This window comes from Sminthopsis crassicaudata, chromosome 1 (genome assembly GCF_048593235.1).
Source record: "Sminthopsis crassicaudata isolate SCR6 chromosome 1, ASM4859323v1, whole genome shotgun sequence".
NCBI lineage: Eukaryota > Metazoa > Chordata > Mammalia > Dasyuromorphia > Dasyuridae > Sminthopsis > Sminthopsis crassicaudata.
In genome coordinates this window covers 339631849-339649349 of record NC_133617.1, presented here as the reverse complement: position 1 = coordinate 339649349, position 17501 = coordinate 339631849, and the positions used below count along the sequence as shown (strand labels likewise).

General features: G+C 36.0%; 1 protein-coding gene across 3 annotated transcripts in view; it reads left to right on the top strand.

The window, feature by feature from the left end:
- Positions 1 to 17501, top strand: part of SRD5A1 (steroid 5 alpha-reductase 1) — an 86387-nt gene that overhangs the window by 24956 nt on the left and 43930 nt on the right. The window contains exon 5 of one of the 3 annotated variants that reach the window (XM_074279143.1): positions 12093 to 12368. The exons of the other annotated variants lie outside the window; for them this stretch is intronic. Within the exon in view, the coding sequence (XP_074135244.1) occupies positions 12093 to 12159 (67 nt within the window). The 3' untranslated portion in view covers positions 12160 to 12368. Of the gene's footprint in view, positions 1 to 12092; positions 12369 to 17501 lie in introns of those variants that run through there. 3 annotated transcript variants of the gene reach the window in all.

Genomic DNA, 17501 nt, shown 5'->3' with positions numbered 1-17501 from the left:
TAATTTCCTCTTCATTGGTGGAAAGATCCCCCTTTTCATTTATAAGACTAACAATTTGATTTTCCTCTTTCTTTTTTCTGATCAGATTTACCAGAGGTTTATCTATTTTATTGGCTTTTTCATAAAACCAACTCTTGGTTTTATTTATTAAATAGTTTTTTTACTTTCAATATTATTGATTTCTCCTTTTAATTTTTGTATTTCAAGTTTAATTTTTGGTTGGGGGTTTTTAATTTGGTCTTTTTCTGGTCTATAGTTTTCTTTCTCAGTTTTTGATCTACCTGGTTTAGGTATCAGTACCATGTCTGTGTCATAAAAGGAATTTGGTAGGACTCAATCAATCCCTATTTTTTCAAATAGTTTATATAGCATTGGAGTTAGTTGTTCTTTAAATGTTTGGTAGAATTCACATGTAAATCCATCTGGTCCTGGGGATTTTTTCTTAGGGAGTTGGTTAATAGCTTGGTCTATTTCTTTTTCTGAGATGAGACTATTTAGACTACTTACTTCTTCCTCTGTTAATCTGGGCAAGCTATATTTTTGAAGGTATTCTTCCATTTCATTTAAGTTATCGAATTTATTGGCATAAAGTTGAGCAAAGTAGCTCCTATTGTTCTAATTTCCTCTTCATTGCTGGTGAGTTCTCCCTTTTCATTTTCAAAACTAACAATTTGCTTTTTCTCTTTCCTTTTTTTAATCAGGTTTACTAAGGGTTTGTCTATTTTGTTGGTTTTTTCATAGAACCAACTCTTAGTTTTATTAATTAATTCAATAATTTTTTTACTTTCAATTATATTAATCTCGCCTTTTATTTTTTGAATTTCAAGTTTTGTGTTTGTCTGGGGGTTTTTAATTTGTTCCTTTTCTAGTAATTTTAGTTGTAAGCCCAATTCGTTGGCCCTCTCTTTCTCTATTTTATGCAAGTAGGCCTGTAGAGATATAAAACTTCCCCTTATTACTGCTTTGGCTGTATCCCACACATTTGGTATGATGTCTCATTATTGTCATTTTCTTGGGTAAAATTATTAATTATGTCTATGATTTACTGTTTTACCCAATCATTCTTTTGTATAAGATTATTTAGTTTCCAATTATTTTTTGGTCTATTTTCCCCTGGCTTTTTATTAAATGTAATTTTGATTGCATTATGGTCTGAAAAGGATGCATTTACTATTTCTGCCTTACTGCATTTGATTTTGAGGTTTTTATGACTTAGTATATGATCAATTTTTGTATAGGTTCCATGAACTGCTGAGAAGAAAGTATACTCCTTTTTGTCTCCATTTAGCTTTCGCCAAAGATCTATCATATCTAACTTTTCTAGTATTCTATTTACCTCTTTGACTTCTTTCTTATTTATTTTGTGGTTTATCTAATTCTGAGAGTCTAAGGTTGAGGTCTCCCACTATTATAGTTTTGCTGTCTATTTCTTCGTGAATTTAGATGCTGCACCACTTGGTGCATATATGTTTAATATTGATACTGCTTCATTATTGATGCTACCCTTTAACAGGATATAATGCCCTTCCTTATCTCTTTTAATTAGATTAATTTTTGTTTTTGCTTGGTCTGAGATGAGGATGGCTACCCCTGCTTTTTGGCTTTGCCTGAAGCATAGTAGATTCTGCTCCACCTTTTTACTTTTAGTTTGAATGTATCACCCTGTTTCAGGTGTGTTTCCTCTAAACAACATATAGTAGGATTCTGACTTTTAATCCAGTCTGCTAACTGCTTCCTCTTTATGAGGCAGTTTGCCCCATTCACATTTATGGTTAGAATGACTAATTCTATATTGCTTGCCATCCTATTAACCCCTGCTTATGCTTTTCCCCTTTCCTTCCCTCTTACCCCCCTACCCAGTATTAAACTGGTGAACACCACTTGCTTTTCACAGCCCTCCCTTTTTAGTATCCCTCCCCCATCTTAAAGTTTCTCCCCTTATTTTACCACTTTTTCTCACAATTTCTGTATTCCCTCCCCCTTAGCTTATTCCTTCCCTCTCACTTTTCAATGAAGTGGAAGAAGTTTCACCATAAATCGAATATGTCTATTGATACACACTATGTTCATCCCCCTCCTTTCTTTCTCTCAGATATAATAGGTTACCTTTGCCTCTTCATGAGATGTAGTACCATCACTTTACACTTTTTTATGATATAGTTTCCTTTCCACCTCTAGTTTCCAGGAGAAATTATACATATGTTTTTTACATATTTTTATAACAGAAGTATAGTTCTCAAGATTTCTTTTTACCTTTTTAGAAATCTCTTGAGTTCTGTATTTGAAGATCAAATATTTTATGTAGGTCTGGTTTTTTCATCAAAAATAGATGGAATTCATTTATTTCTTTAAATGTCCATCTTCTTCCCTGGAAAATGATGCTCATTTTTGCTGGGTAAGTTATTCTTGGCTGCATACCAAGATCCTTAGCCTTTCGGAATATCATATTCCAGGCCCTTCGTTTCTTTAATGTGGACGCTGCTAGATCCTGGGTTATCCTTCTTGTGGCTCCTCCATATCTGAATTTTTTTTTTTTCCTAGCAGCTTCCAGTATTTTTTCCTTCGTCTGATCGTTCTTGAGGTTGGCCTATATTTCTTGGCGTTTTGATTTTAAGGTCCCTTTCAGTAGGTGATTGATGAATTTTTTCAGTGTCTATTTTACCCTCTGTTTCCAAAATGTCTGGGCAGTTCTCTTTGAAAATTTCCTCGAAAATAGTGTCCAAGCTCTTTTTTTCCTCACATTTTTCAGGGAGTCCGATTATTCTCAAATTGTCTCTACTGGATCTGTTTTCCAGGTCTGTTGTCTTTCTAATAAGGTACTTGACATTCTTTTCCATTGTTTCATTTTTCTGGTTTTGCTTGACTACCTCTTGGTTTCTCCTTGAGTCATTCATTTCTACTTGTTCGAGTCTAATTTTCTTCTTTTTTTTTTTTTTTCATTTAGAATTTTTTTCCCACAGTATATATGCATGAGTAATTTTTTTTTATAATATTTTCCAAATTATCCCCCTCTCCCTCCACTCCCTCCCCCCAATGACAGGCACTCCCATACATTTTACATGTGTTACAATATAACCTAGATACAATATATGTGTGTAAATACCATTTTCTTGTTGCACATTAAGTATTAGATTCCGAAGGTATAAGTCACCTGGGTAGATAGACAGTAGTGCTAACAATTTACATTCACTTCCCAGTGTTCCTTCTCTGGGTGTAGTTATTTCTGTCCATCATTGATCAACTGGAAGTGAGTTGGATCTTCTTTATGTTGAAGATATCCACTTCCATCAGAATACATCTTCATACAGCATTGAAGTGTACAGCGATCTTCTAGTTCTATTCATTTCACTCAGCATCAGTTGATGTAAGTCTCTCCAAGCCTCTCTGTATTCTCGAGTCTAATTTTCAATGATGTATTTTCTTCACTCGCTTTTTTATATCTTTTTGTAATTGTCCAATTGTGTTTTTATCTTGTATGGAATTTTTTTTCCATTTCTTCCATTTTTTCCATTTTATTTTTTAGAGAGCTGATTTCTTTATCCAGCTCACTAATCCTGTTTTCCTTGGAGTTGTTTGCCTTTTCCATCTCACTAATCCTGTTTTCCTTGGAGGCGTTTATCTTTTCCAATTCACCAATCCTGTTTTCCTTGGAGTTGTTTGCCTTTTCTAATTCACTAATTTTATTTCTCAATGATTTGATTTCTTTTTCTACTCTGGATGACTTCTCCAGGCTCTCTTTCCAAGCTTCCCTTCCCTTTTCCCATTTCTCTTCTAGCTCTCTGTGAGAGCCTTTTTTATTTCCTCTATGAGAGTCTTATGTATTGAGGAGCAGATAATATCCCCCTTAGGGGATTCCTCTGGGGACAGTCTGTTTTTAGTCTCCTCAGTGTTTGAAGTTTGCTCTCTCTCCATACAGAAGCTGTCAATGGTTAGAGCCCTTTTGAATTTTTTGTTCATTTTGTCAAGAGCTGAATGGAAGAAAACAAATTGACAAGAGAAACAATAGGTCTGTTTTGGGGGGGATGGGGCTGGATGATGTTAATGGGCTTCCTCTACAGACTGGGGGTAGGGCAACAGAGAGCCACTAACAGAACAGCGATGGTTGTGCTGCGTCTGCACTCTGAGGCTCTGAGAAAGCTCTGAGTCACTCCAGGTGGGGGTGGGGGTGGCCGGGTTCCAGAGACTTTAGCTTTCTGGAGTTTTAGTCTTCACCTTCGGTGTTTACGTCTTCTCTGCTGCTCCTGGCTTGCTGCCAAGACAGAGTATCCACACTGGGGTAAAAGTCTTTTTGAAGAAATGATAGAGATTGTATTCTTCCCCCCTCCAGTCTGAGCTGTGTGAGCTGTCTGCCTCGTTCTTGCTGCCTGCCCTCAGTCTGCGCCCAGTCTGTTCGACCCTCTCCCGAGCAAACACAGAACTTCTCTGGTGAATTTCAAAGATGTCTTCTCTTGGTGATTATTTGTGGGTTTCTTTTCTGGTCAAGCATTAACTCTGAGGCTTGTCATGAAGTAAGTTCTGAGAGAAAACGAGGAGCTCAAGCAGCTGTCTGCCTCCACGCCGCCATCTTGCCGGAAGTCCTGCTGGTCATTTCTTACAGAGCAATAACATTCATAAACCATAATTTACCCAATCATTCTCCAATTGATGGGCATCCATTCATTTTCCAGTTTCTAGCCACTACAAAAAGAGCTGCCACAAACATTTTCTGCCCACATTCCTGTCATTGTCATAGATTATCTTTTACCTTTATAGAGATGGACAATGGAGATAACCTCTTCTTGTTATATAACCTGAAAAATTTCAAACAGCTTTTGTATGAGCTGTGGATCCAGCCTCCCATCTTGTAAATCTCATCTAGAATAGCCTAAGCACCAGAGGCTTTGTTTACCACAGGAAAGGAGCCCCATAGTATTCAAAACCTCTTCTTCTGTGGAAACTTCAACTAGAGAGAGACTGACTTCACCTGAGGTAAATTGTCAATGGCTTCAGTGTAACATACCCTCCTGGCAGTTACTATTACCCGTCTGTCCTAGGCCCAACAGAGTACCTTTGGCCACTGACCTTTGCAGTGTCAACTCTACCCAGCTCACCTCCTCTGAGGCCTTCAAAGGTCTCTGGCAATGATCTCTTGAATCTATTGTTTAATAACCGGTAGCACGCTCAAGAACAGCCACGTATAATCTTAAAAGCCTTTATTATACCTACTCACATTATGCCCTGACTGAATACCCTGACTTGTTAACTCCCTAGTGAACACGTGGTCTGAAGACCCACATGTTCACTACCAAACTCCTTACCTCTCTAGGCTATCCATCAACTTGGCTTGACTAACCCAGGCTAGGGAGCCAGGTTAAAGAGAGCGACTGCTGTCTGCAGTGGGCTTATAAAGGGCCTGTGAGGTCACACAGTGGAATGTAGTAGACAAGGTGATGTGTAGCTTTCTCACCCGTATCCTTTTTTGGACAATGGAATGTAGTCCAGGCCTTATCTGAAATCACATGCTTCCGGAGAAGCCAAAATCAAGGCCTTTAAGGCTTCAATTAGTTTAGCTAACAGTCTCTGATCAATATGTGCTTGATCTGTAAGTTCTTCACCTTTTCCATTCATCTGTGAGTGTTCTGGCCTAGAAAACAAATGCAGTTATGTACACTGAATCTCAGAAAGCTGCCTACTCTATTTCTGCTCCACTGTTGCCATATGTGTGTTGGCTCAGCCTTCTCTCCATGTTGTCAGCAAATTGTTCCTACAGAAAAGTCCTCTACTCTGTTGACATTAATTCTTCTTGTAGTCTTTTTTCCTTGGGGCCACTGCTTTGTTAAATGTGCACATTTAATTTGGAGAGAATTAAGTCCAACACTGTGCTATACATTGTCTTTGTTACTTTCACTCCTATCTATATATTCTTACAATCACATAGTCATTAAATGCCAGTATTTTGTAAGAGAGTGCTTCTATGAAGTTTTATTGCATATATATAAACAGGAGACAGTATTAGTGCTGAGATCAGGAGATGCATATATCTTACATAGTAAGTGATGATTGCTGCTGCTGTTTCCAGCTCTATTTCTTCCATCTCTGCCATCTTTTCTAATCTGAGTCTACTCTAGTATTAAAGTCATCTAGAATTATAATTAAGCACATGGATAATAAAAGCCTCTGGGACTTCAAAAAATTTTTCTTTAACCTCATCAAGGTTTGTCATGATGGAAGAATCATAGACACTTTTGATGGTGTGGCATTTTTCTGCAAGTGGCAATCGAGTTGTCATGAGTCTTGTTCACTCCTTTTGGTAGGCACATGAGCTAGATTTTTTTTGAATTGCAAAACCTACACCAACTTTACAGCACTCTCCTTCACTGTGGCCACTCCAGAAAAAATGATTTCTGACTTCAGGAAGCTGATCTTCATTTCCCAGACTTATTTCACTCAGAACTGCTATTTGGATGCAATACCTGCTAAGTTCTCTTGCTACAAGGGTGGTTCATCTTTCAGGTCTGCATGATTTTGTGTTTTCTATAAGTGGCACATATTCTATGTACTGATAGTGAGTCAAATCATCTTTGCAGAGGTTTTTGTACATTTTTTTTGTTTCAACTACAGGTTGGAATCCTTCCTGCTAAGCTATCCAAGCCAGAATAATAAGCAGTTTTTAAAGCATCTTTTCCAGCTCCTTCCTCACACTAGATGAGTAGTGTGGTCCTTAATAGGCTGCTCAGACACCCAAGGGATTGCCAAATCCCACTGCTGCTTCCAGTGAGAAGACCACTCTATGTCCTGGACTATCTGTATGCAGGGTTGTGGCTACAGTTCCCAGTGTATCTGTACTGGGATACAGAATAGAATAAGTACTAGGGGCTTTGTTTACCCCAGGAAAGGAGCCCCATAGTATTCGTAGTATTCTGTGGAAACTTCAACTAGAGAGGGATTAACTTTACCTGAGGTAAATTGTCAATGGCTTCAGCATTGATAGATGATGGTCTGTTGAGAACCATCTCTCTGCATTATTACTTGTCTATCACCACAGGATTTTAAGGTAGGTAAAAATGGTGAAATGCTATGAGTGATCAGTTTGGATTCGTGCAGAAAACAAATGTAAGTGCCAAATGATGTAAATGAGGTACAGTTACACGAAATTGTTGACCTCTCTTCCAGAGCCATTACAGTTCAGTGGCAGGCAAAGTAAAGATGACTAGTGATGGCTCAAGATGCAGAGGATGACCTTGGCTTCTTTGATGTCTAGACATGCTCTCAGTGCATCACAACACCTGCTTCAGTTGCCTCATGGCCACTGGAACAAGTTGTTCTCATTCACCTATTTCATATCCTTGGGATCGATACCCCCTAATTTACTGATGGATTTGAGACCCCTCGATTGCCCTCAATATGTTTTAGCCTTTCTGCAAAAAGACTTTACCAGAGTGTGACTAGTATGTATGCTATAACTTCTTGGAGCCACAAGTGAGGTTTAAGTGGATCAGGTAGACAACAAAAGTAGAAAGAAGTCCTCAAAAGAATTCAGCATTCCTCACTAGTCTTCCCTGAACACACTTTGCACCCTATTTTGTTTGTGCATAATTGTTTTCTCCATTAGATTGTGAGCCCCTTGAGAGCAGGGACTGGTATTTTAACACACAGTGCATGAAATATAGTAGGCACTGAATAAATTTTTGTTGAGGACTTGTTGAGAAGACAACTATGATTAGATTTATTTGGAATTAATTAAATGGTTGGGAAGCATAATTCAGGTCAGTTTGGAAGAAGTCCTCTAGTGTGAAAACTCAAGAATCTGTCCTTGGCCCCAAGGTTTTTAACATTTTTATTAATAACTTGAAAATATGTTAATCAATTTTTCAGAAAATATGAATCTTGGAGAGTTTGTTAACATAATAAAGAAGTTATTGTTGTTCTTGTTGATTAATTATGTCTTACAGTTTCTGACCCCATTTGGCAAAGAAACTCAAATACTCTTTCCATTTTCTTCTCAGCTAATTTCACAAACGAAGAAGCTAAGACAAGCAAGGTTAAATGACTTGCCCAGGGTCACACAGCTGGTAAATGTCTAAAGTCAGATTTGAACTCAGGGAGATGTCTTCTTGACTTTAGGCCTAGCCCTCTATCGATTGTACTACCTCTATTCCCAAGACTGTTAAAACATTGAGCTACATCTAATAAGATGAAATTTAATTAGAACAAATATAAAATTTTACATTTGGGTTAGAAAATAAAACCAAAAAAATCACAAATACAAGATGGAGAAAACATAGCTAGATAACAGTTCATCTGAGAAAGATCTTGGGAGATGAGTGTGTTGAAAACTCAATAATGTCAACAATGCAAAATAGAAGCAAAGAGAGTAATGTGATCCAGGATTGTATTGGGAAATATAAGAGGAGAAATACCTGGATAAAGTAAGTCAGGAGTGTCCATTATTACCATTATTGTACAAAACAGTGATGGGACTTCTGGGTGTAGCAATAAGACAAGAAAAGGAAATTGAGGAAGTACACATAGACAAAGAGAAAACAAAATTATAACTTTTGCAGATGATTTGATGGCTTGTTTAGAGAACTCAAGTCAACTTAAAACAATTAACTTCAGTAAAGTTGCAGGATATAAAATAAATCCACATAAATTATCAACATTTCTATATATTACCAATAGTCACAATGGCCAATTTCAGAAGAATCAAGATGATCCATAGACCTAGAATATAGATATATTTAGACAAGACCATTGAAGGAATTTCCCTGCATATTTGTAACAGATGTTTGTTTTTCTCACTTTCTCATTTGAAGAAGGGAAGGGAGGAGCTACAAGGAAAAAAATACAGAGCTATAATTTTTTTTTAAACTTACTTAAAAAAAAACTTCTTTAATGATTTTTTTTTTTTTGCAAATCTATAACTAGCTTCCTTTCCTTCCTACATTCCTACTCCCATTGAAAAAAGAGAAGGAAAAAAAAAATCTTTGCAATAGAAATGCATATTCAACAAAACAAATTCCCATATTGAGTAGAAGCCTGAAAATGTATATTTTATTCTGTACCTTGAGTCTGAAAGCTTTGTCAAGAGGTGAGTAGCATATAGGAATTTTAGTCAATCTATGACTTTGTACATTCTTTTTTGGTCATAAACTTTTCCCTTATCTATTCTTGTGAAAGGTAAATTCTTCCTTGCTTCTCTGATTTATTCATGATGTGACATTTTGTAGCTAAATCATGTCCATTTGAAGATTCTTAGGGCATATAGTGTGATATTTGGCCTGTATCTAATTTTTTTTTTCTTGGGGTTAAGTGACTTTTCCAAGGTCATACAACCAGGGAGTAGTAAGTGTCTGAGGTTGGATTTGAACTCAGATCCTCCTGACTTCAGGACTGGTGTTCTATATATATAAACTATTCTGACAAACTGCTTTCTCTAAATTACCAATAGTTTCAAATTGTGAATCCTTATTCCAGTATTTGAGGATTTTGGGTTTATCTAACACTATACTGCTATGTTCCTTTATATCCTTATGTTATTTATTTAATATATTCCACTGATCAACTTTTCCATTTTTTAAACTAAAACCATCATTTTAATAATTAAATAGCTTTGTAGAAAGTTTCAGATCTGGTGCTAATAGACCTTTCCTTTCCACTTTAAAATATGTGTGTGTGTGTGTGTGTGTGTGTGTGTGTGTGTGTGTGTGTGTGTGTGTGTGTGTGTGTGTGTGTGTTTGTTACTGAATGTTGTGGAAAGATAACAGACTTGATCTAAAGAAAAACTTCTTAACAATTAGTGTTTTCCCAAAAGGGAATGGGCACATGTGGGAATGAGTAGTTTTCTCCTCACTAGACATCTTACTGGCAGGGGATGGATGATCATTTTTTTGAGGAGATTCTTGTTCAAATATGAATTGAACTGGATTATCTCTGAGGTTTCTTTCAACTGCAAAATTTTTTGATTCTGTCATTCTGTTTTATTGTTGTTCTTTGTTTTCATGTGTCATTTCTGCCTTTCTATAATTGAACTGGGTATCCCTTCCACAATGGGTTATATTCTATTTGTTTAAAAGATGGTAAAGCAACCTTTTTTTTTCTCTCAGTTACAGTGGAATGATAATCATTTCTCTTAGGTCTTTCTGTAGTAAGTGCTAGTCACCTTTTCAGATGCAAGGTAAAACGGCTTAGAAATGCAAATAAATTATCCTAAATGTGCTTATGGAATGATGAAGTCAAAGCTGAAAATCTTTATTTTATAATAGTTCTTTTAATATTCCAGGGTTATTAACTTTAATTCACTGAGGCTAAAATTGAACTTGTTTTGAAACATTTCAAATGGTTACTTAACCTAAAAGTAGCAACATGTTGAATCATTTTCAATTTGGGTCACATAGTCATTATTCATATATTTTCTTGCTAGACTCAATATCTTGGGAGAATTCCTGGTATAGTGGATTAGTAGCAGAGGTTGGAGGTTCAAGGACCTGAGTTCAAGTCTTCCTTTGACATTTACTGATTGTGTAACTCCAAGAATGTTATTTAACTTCTCTCAGTGCTGTAAGCCATATGTGTCAAACAAGAGGGCCACATGGATCCATACTCTCCTGAATACAGCCAAAACCAGATTAAAATGTAATTGAGAAATACTTAGATAAAAATATAAACAGCACATTTAAAAATGAAGTAAATGTGTAGTTGGCAGGATCCTTATTTACATACTAGGGGCCCTATTTCTATTTAAGTTTGACACCACTCTCTAAGCTTTCAATTTCAGAACTATATATGTGCATTTGAGGATGAAGTTTATTCATCTTGGAGTTCCTCTCCATAGCTAAAAATTGCAGATCTAATCCCTATATCTTCTTATAATCTTATAGTTGCTTAGGACACTAAATCCCCTGAACTAGTCACTTAACTCTCCATACCACTTCTCAGTATTCTTGGCAACTCTTTAATACTTTGACTTGAAGAATATTTGCTGACATGTTTTGTTAAATAGGAAGTTTCATAAAGGGGAGCATCCTATTCTAGGTGTCGAACTCATAGTGCTCACAGCTTGCAAAATTCCCCAGTGTGTCTATAACACGACCTAAGTTATATTCATTTGTATTGCAGGATTCCATTTCTATTTGAGTTTGAGACCATTAACTTACACTAGTGAAATCACAGATCTAAACAAAAATAGGAAAATAAACAAGAAAATATTATCCTGCCATATATTTGAGAGATTTTTGAACTCTAACCCAGGACTTTTTGTAGCTCTATTTTCCCCACTACATTGATCAGTAAGAATCAATCAATAAGCATTTTGTAAACTGCTTATCACATGCCTGCCAGACACTGGTACTAAGTGTTGACAATGAAAATAGAGATGTGAGATAGGATTAACAACTTTGCTGAAATCAAAATAAGTCAAATTTGTTGTTCTGCTTTCTAGTGCCCCCAAGTTGGGGTGACAAATCATACCAATGCTTTCTAGAGCCTCTATACCAGGGTGATTAAAATATACCATCTTAATGGAGAAGTGATGAGGCGGGACTGGAGTCCATTTATTTCAAGGGCTTTCCCCCTCATATAATATAACAAAAACAACACTGCATGTGGGACCAAGTGAACAACTTGCCATTGTAGGTAGTTTGCCACGTGGTATCACTCTTCCGTTTGATATCACTCTGCTTCAATCTCAACACAGGTTGTCACCACCCCCTGATTTCTCAGGAAGGCCAAGCGCCCACAGGGGAGATGGGGAGACAAACCAGACATTGTCAGCAGGTTCCCTCTGGGCTGAAGGGTCTTATACCTTACCCAGAGTTTCCCCACTGACTGTGGTCCTCTCTAAAAATTAGTTATCCCTTTTGAGTAGCAACAGATATTTGATAGCCCATTTCATAAATAAAATTGTTTTAGGCATTCTACTTCCATCCTAGAATATTAGTTTAGTTGGTAGATCTAGTTCAGCCATTTCTTTGTTCTACTGTCATGATAACAAAAAATATCCCCCATTGCTTTTATTTTGGAAATACTTGATTAATTTTTTAAAAAGAAAATTGTTTCCTTAGGAAAATAACTTTTTTTTTTTTTTTTTTTTTTTTTTTTTTTTTTTTTTTAAGGTGGTACCTGGAGAAATTTGAAGACTATCCAAAATTAAGGAAAATTATAATTCCATTTTTATATTAAGCATCTCAGTGAAATTTTCTTCTGTTTTCAACGTTCGACTTCAAAGATTGTCTGGGGAATATTTATATGTGTGGGTGTGGGTGTGTATACCTATATATCATTTCTTTCTGAATAGTATTTCAAAGAATCTTCTAAGAAATTTTCTTGAATAAGAGAGATAATTTTTAAATTATTGGTCTAACTGAAAATCATGATCAAAAAAAAAAAAAGAACCTAGATATCTTTCAAGAAATTATCAAGAAAAATTGTCCTGATATTCTAGAACCAAGAGGATAAAATAGAAATTGAAAGAATTCATTGATCACCTCCTGAAAGAGATCCTAAAATGAAAACTCCCAGAAATATCTTAGCTAAATTCCACAACTCCCAAATCAAGGAGAAAATATTGCAAGCATCCAGAAAGAAACAATTCATATACAGTGGAGCCACAGTCAGAATAACAAGAATTAGTAGCTTCTACATTAAAGGACTAGAGGACTTGGAATATGATATTCCAGAGAGTATTGGATCTAGGATTACAAGTAAGAATCATCTACCCAGCAAAACTGAGTATAATCCTTCAGGGGAAAAAGTCAGAATTCTATGAAAAATAGAATTTTCAAACATTCATGATGAAAAGACCAGAGCTGAATAGAAAATCTGATTTTCAAGTACAGGACTAAGGAGAAGCATGAAGAGATAATCAGAAAAGTAATATCATAAGGGACTTAATAAGGTTTTTCTATTTATATTCCTACATGGGAGGATATTTGTAATTCATTAGAACTTTCTCATTATTATGGCAGTTAGAAAGTATCTATAGACAGAGGGCATAGGTGTGAGTTGAATATGAAGAGATGATATTTAAAAATGAAATTAAGAGGTGAGAGGGGGATGTCTTAGGAGAAAGGGAAAGGTAGAATGCTGTAAATAATCTACCATAAAAAGAAGGAACACACTAGTTAGAATAGCAGCATGTTCCTATTACCAAATAAAGAGGCTACAATCTCATGCTGAGTTCTAATTATTTTTGAGGACAAAAGCTTTTTTTTACAAAGCTTGATATTAAAACTTCACTTTGCAAGTTCCTCAAGAAGAGTCACTAACTTTTGCCTTTCTTGTATACCTGGGCTTAACACAGCTCTTTGAACATAGTAACTGATTAACTGCCAGTGGCCTGGTTTTCATAGAGCAAGTGGTTCCAAATAAAATATTGTTTTATCTTGTATTTTTTTCCTATTTGCAACCACCTGATCTTAAACAGAGTGATTGTCAAAACACTTCTAAATGTTTTTTTTAAAAATAGGTCAAACATTGGAATAGATTAGGTACGCCACACAAAAAAGCAAATAAGCCCAGTAAATATTATTTAATAAACCTTTTTTGTCCTTTATCAAACTTATTAACAGTTTCCCTCATCAACCCTTTCAACTGAGAACTTTGTCTCACACTTTATTTTTTAAAAATTGAGACAATTTGCTAACAGCTTTCTTTTTCTCCCTCCTCATCTCAAATCATTCAGTTACTTTTTGCTGAGGCACTTGGGGTTAAGTGACTTGCCTAGGGTTACATAGCTAGGAAGTGTTAAGTATCTGAGGCCAGATTTGAACTCAGGTCCTCCTGACTTCAGGGCTGGTGCGCTCTATCCACTGCATCACCTAGCTGCCCCTTACAAAGTTAATAATGTACTGTTCTTCTGTTTGTATAACTAAAGTAGAGTGAAGTGACCAGGACCAGAAGAATAATTGATACTAAGACATCCATTTTATAAAATTAAACAATTTTGATGACTTATATAACCTGATGAAGAATGAAATGAGTTAAACTTGGAGAATAATCTGTTCAATAATAACAACACTATACAAATAAACATCTTTGAAAGCTATAAGAACTGCAATCAATAAAATGGCTTCTGTAGTTTCATGAAGCATGCTATTTACATTGTGATAAAGAAGTAATACATTTAGTTTGAAGATTGAGACATTTATTTTTTGAAAATGCCCAATGAGGGAATGTGTTTGACTATACATATTTGTTAAAAGAAATTTGTTTTCCTTTTTTTTTTTTTTTTTTTCCCATAGGGGTAAGGGTTAAGGAATTAGAGAAAATTGATTTGTGAAATAAAATTTAAATTAAAAAATTCAGTTTCCAGTGATCTCTAAATTGCCAAATATGATTACCTTTTCTTAACCTGCATCCTTTTAAAAAAATCTGCAGCATTTGACCCTAGATCTCCATCTCCTCTTGAACATTCTTCCTAAGTTTTTATGATATTTTCTCTGTGGTTCTTATATAACTACTACTCCTTCCTTTTCCAGCTGAATAGCCCTCTATCTCTGGTCCCATCTGAGTGTATCCACTAAGCTCTGTTTTGGCCCATCCTCTATTCCCCTAATGATTTTATCAGCTCTCATAGTACTACTCTCTGCACAGATGATTTCTAGCTCTGTCTAGCTCTATTCTTTCTTCTCAATGGGTACATCACCAACTATGTGGATAGATATAGACATTTTTAAAACTCGGTATGTCTCAAAAGAGAAATCACTCTCTTCACATTCACTCTTCTGAATTTTATTTTTACTAAAGACATCTCAATTCTCCCAGTTACCCAGATTTGCAAGCTGAAAGTTATTCTTGACTCCACCTTCTCCCATTCTCCATGTACTCTATCAGTTAACTAAGTCATCTTGATTGTCTTTCCACAGTATCTCTCACCATCTCCATACTTACACAGCCAATACTCTGGTTCAGTCCCTTATTACCTGTCCCATGTACTATTTCGATAGGCTCCTAATTAGTTTCCTTGCCTCCAGTCTCTCCCTCTACCAACTCATCCTCCATATAGCTGTCAAAGTGATTTTCCTAAAGTGTGTATCTGACCATGTCTCACCTAAAGTCTCCTTCTAGGATCAAATGCAAACTCCTGTTTGCTGCTTCAGTGTCTTTATAACATTGTTTCTGCCTACCTTTCAGGTTTTAGATTCTACACGTTCCAACCAAACTGGCTTTCTTGCTGTTCCTCAAGATCCATTCCTGATCTCCATGCCTTCAACAGGCTATTGTTCCCTATGCCTGGTATGCACTTTCTACTAATGTACTTCAAAGTGACTCTGTATGAGGCTTTTCTTGAATACTCTTTTGCATATACTTAATGTGTATAAATAAAGGATCATAATTCTAGTGATGGAAGAGACCTCAGAGACAAGTCTATTAGATTGTTTTAAATTGAGTGACTTACCTAAGGTCACCCTGGTAGAAACCATTTGTGATATTGTTTCCCCTTATAGAATATAAACTACTTCAGAGAAGGCAGACAGGCAGGCAGGCAGAAAGTGTTTTTGTTTTAGGCATTGTGCTAAATTCTAGGAATACAGTAAAAGCAAAAAGCAGTCCCTATCCTTGAGGAGTTTACAATTTAATATGGAGAGAACAGTTCATTTTGTGTCATATCCTTAGGACCTTAGAAGTCCTTAATAAATTAGACAGTTAGTTAATCTCAGGCTTTTATGTTTCAATATATTACTCCAATTATGATTTAAGCTGCTCAAGGACAGGACTTATTTTCTTTATATCTTTATTCCCTTAGAGAGTGACTAGCAAGTGGTAGACATTTAGTAAGTCCTCAAATCCTTTTCTCGCCATGGATCTTTGATTCCATTAGTATAGAGAATTTCTGCTTAGAAATTATCCCAATCAATGCAGATTGGCATCTGCTTTACAGTTTGTAGGTTATGGGGATGTCCTGGGGTACTGAGAGATTAAGTGACTTGTCAGTTAAGGGTGAAGCAATCAGACAGCTAGTACATGTCAAAGATTCAACTTCATCCTAGATCTTTCAGTCTTGAGGTCAGCTTTCTATACATGGTACTGTACCACATCTCAATAAATTCTTATTAAATTAAGTTGAACTTATATTTGAAATTATCAGTGATCACTTATGCCTTTCTTATTACTTAGTAAATGTTCAGTAACACTACATATGTATCTTTAAGCCATCCTTTCATTTATCTCTTCCCTTTCCCCAATCAATTTATCTTTAATATGACCAATCTTATTTTTTGGCATCATCATTTATTCATATCAAGTCTGGATTCCTCTTGCTTTAGCCTATTTTCATTACAGAGTTTCTTTTACTAAGTGCTTTGCCATGAAATTAATTTTCTTTTTCTTCAGTGTTTTTTCCACTGTTTTTAGCCATTAAAATAGTACAATATTAATCAAGATTTGGATCATCTTTCCAGTGAAATAGATATTAGTACCTTTTTTTCTCTAAGTAACTAATCTGCTAAAAAATAAGAGTTAAAGTAACAATTCTACTCCTACTTGTTTTGTTTTGTTTTTAAAGAGAGCTTTTAAACTATTTTTTAGTCACTAAGATTAGCTTTGATAATCACAGGAATTGAATAATGACAATTTACATTTATGTAGGATCTTATTGATGAGGTATAACCTAATGTTGAGGTGGTCTAGATAAGGGATACCTAAATAAAATTAGGTTTAATTGAGGTCTAGTGACAGGTTCGGGGTACAGGGAGTCGAATGGAGCTCCCCTGCAACCCCTTTGGATTTGGCACAAGGATACAAAGTTAAATGAGTTCTAGTAGCGGCGAGAGTCCCCTGTAAATGAATTTACAGGCCTGAAAACCTAGATTGATAAAAAGAGGTTTATTGTAGGGTTTGGAAGTAAGGTTAAAGACTGCTTAGTAAAAAGGTATTAGATAGAGGAAGAAATACACCAAAAGTGGCGGGACAGAGAGTCTGTGATTGCAAAGCATGGTGCTCATATGTTTCAACTCTCTGCCAAGAGATGATTCCAGATTGGCTCTTTTATTTGCTTGAAGGGGCCTAGGGCAGTGCCAAAATTCTTGGTGGGCTTTTCAGATAAGGAAGAAACTGTTTTGGGGAAATCTGAGCAGATAGTGGGGGCTGAAAAACCCAAGTCAGCTCAGATCTGGTGGGGCCTGGGTACAAGCCCAAGTTAGCTCAGGTACGGATCTCTCCCCTTGGAATACAAAAGGGTGATTTTTGACCAGATCTTGTAAATCAAAGGTCATTCCCAAAGGAAGTTGGAGATCAGAAAAGGAATCTTAAAGGGAGCTACGCCCCTACGCCGCATCATTTTCACTTACAAAGTGTTTTGTGTATCACTTATTTTGTTTGAGCCTTAAAATAAAGGCCTATGAGATTTATAACATAGAGACCCCAAAACTGAGGCTTCAAGTGATTTAACTTGCTCAAAATTATGCTGTAATCAAATTATAAGTCTGGATTTTTTGGTTTTGTGATTTTACCAACTGTGGGAGTTCCCAAAATCTCTTCTTCTCTTCCACTCTCATAATCTTATCTCACAGTTCCAATCTTAT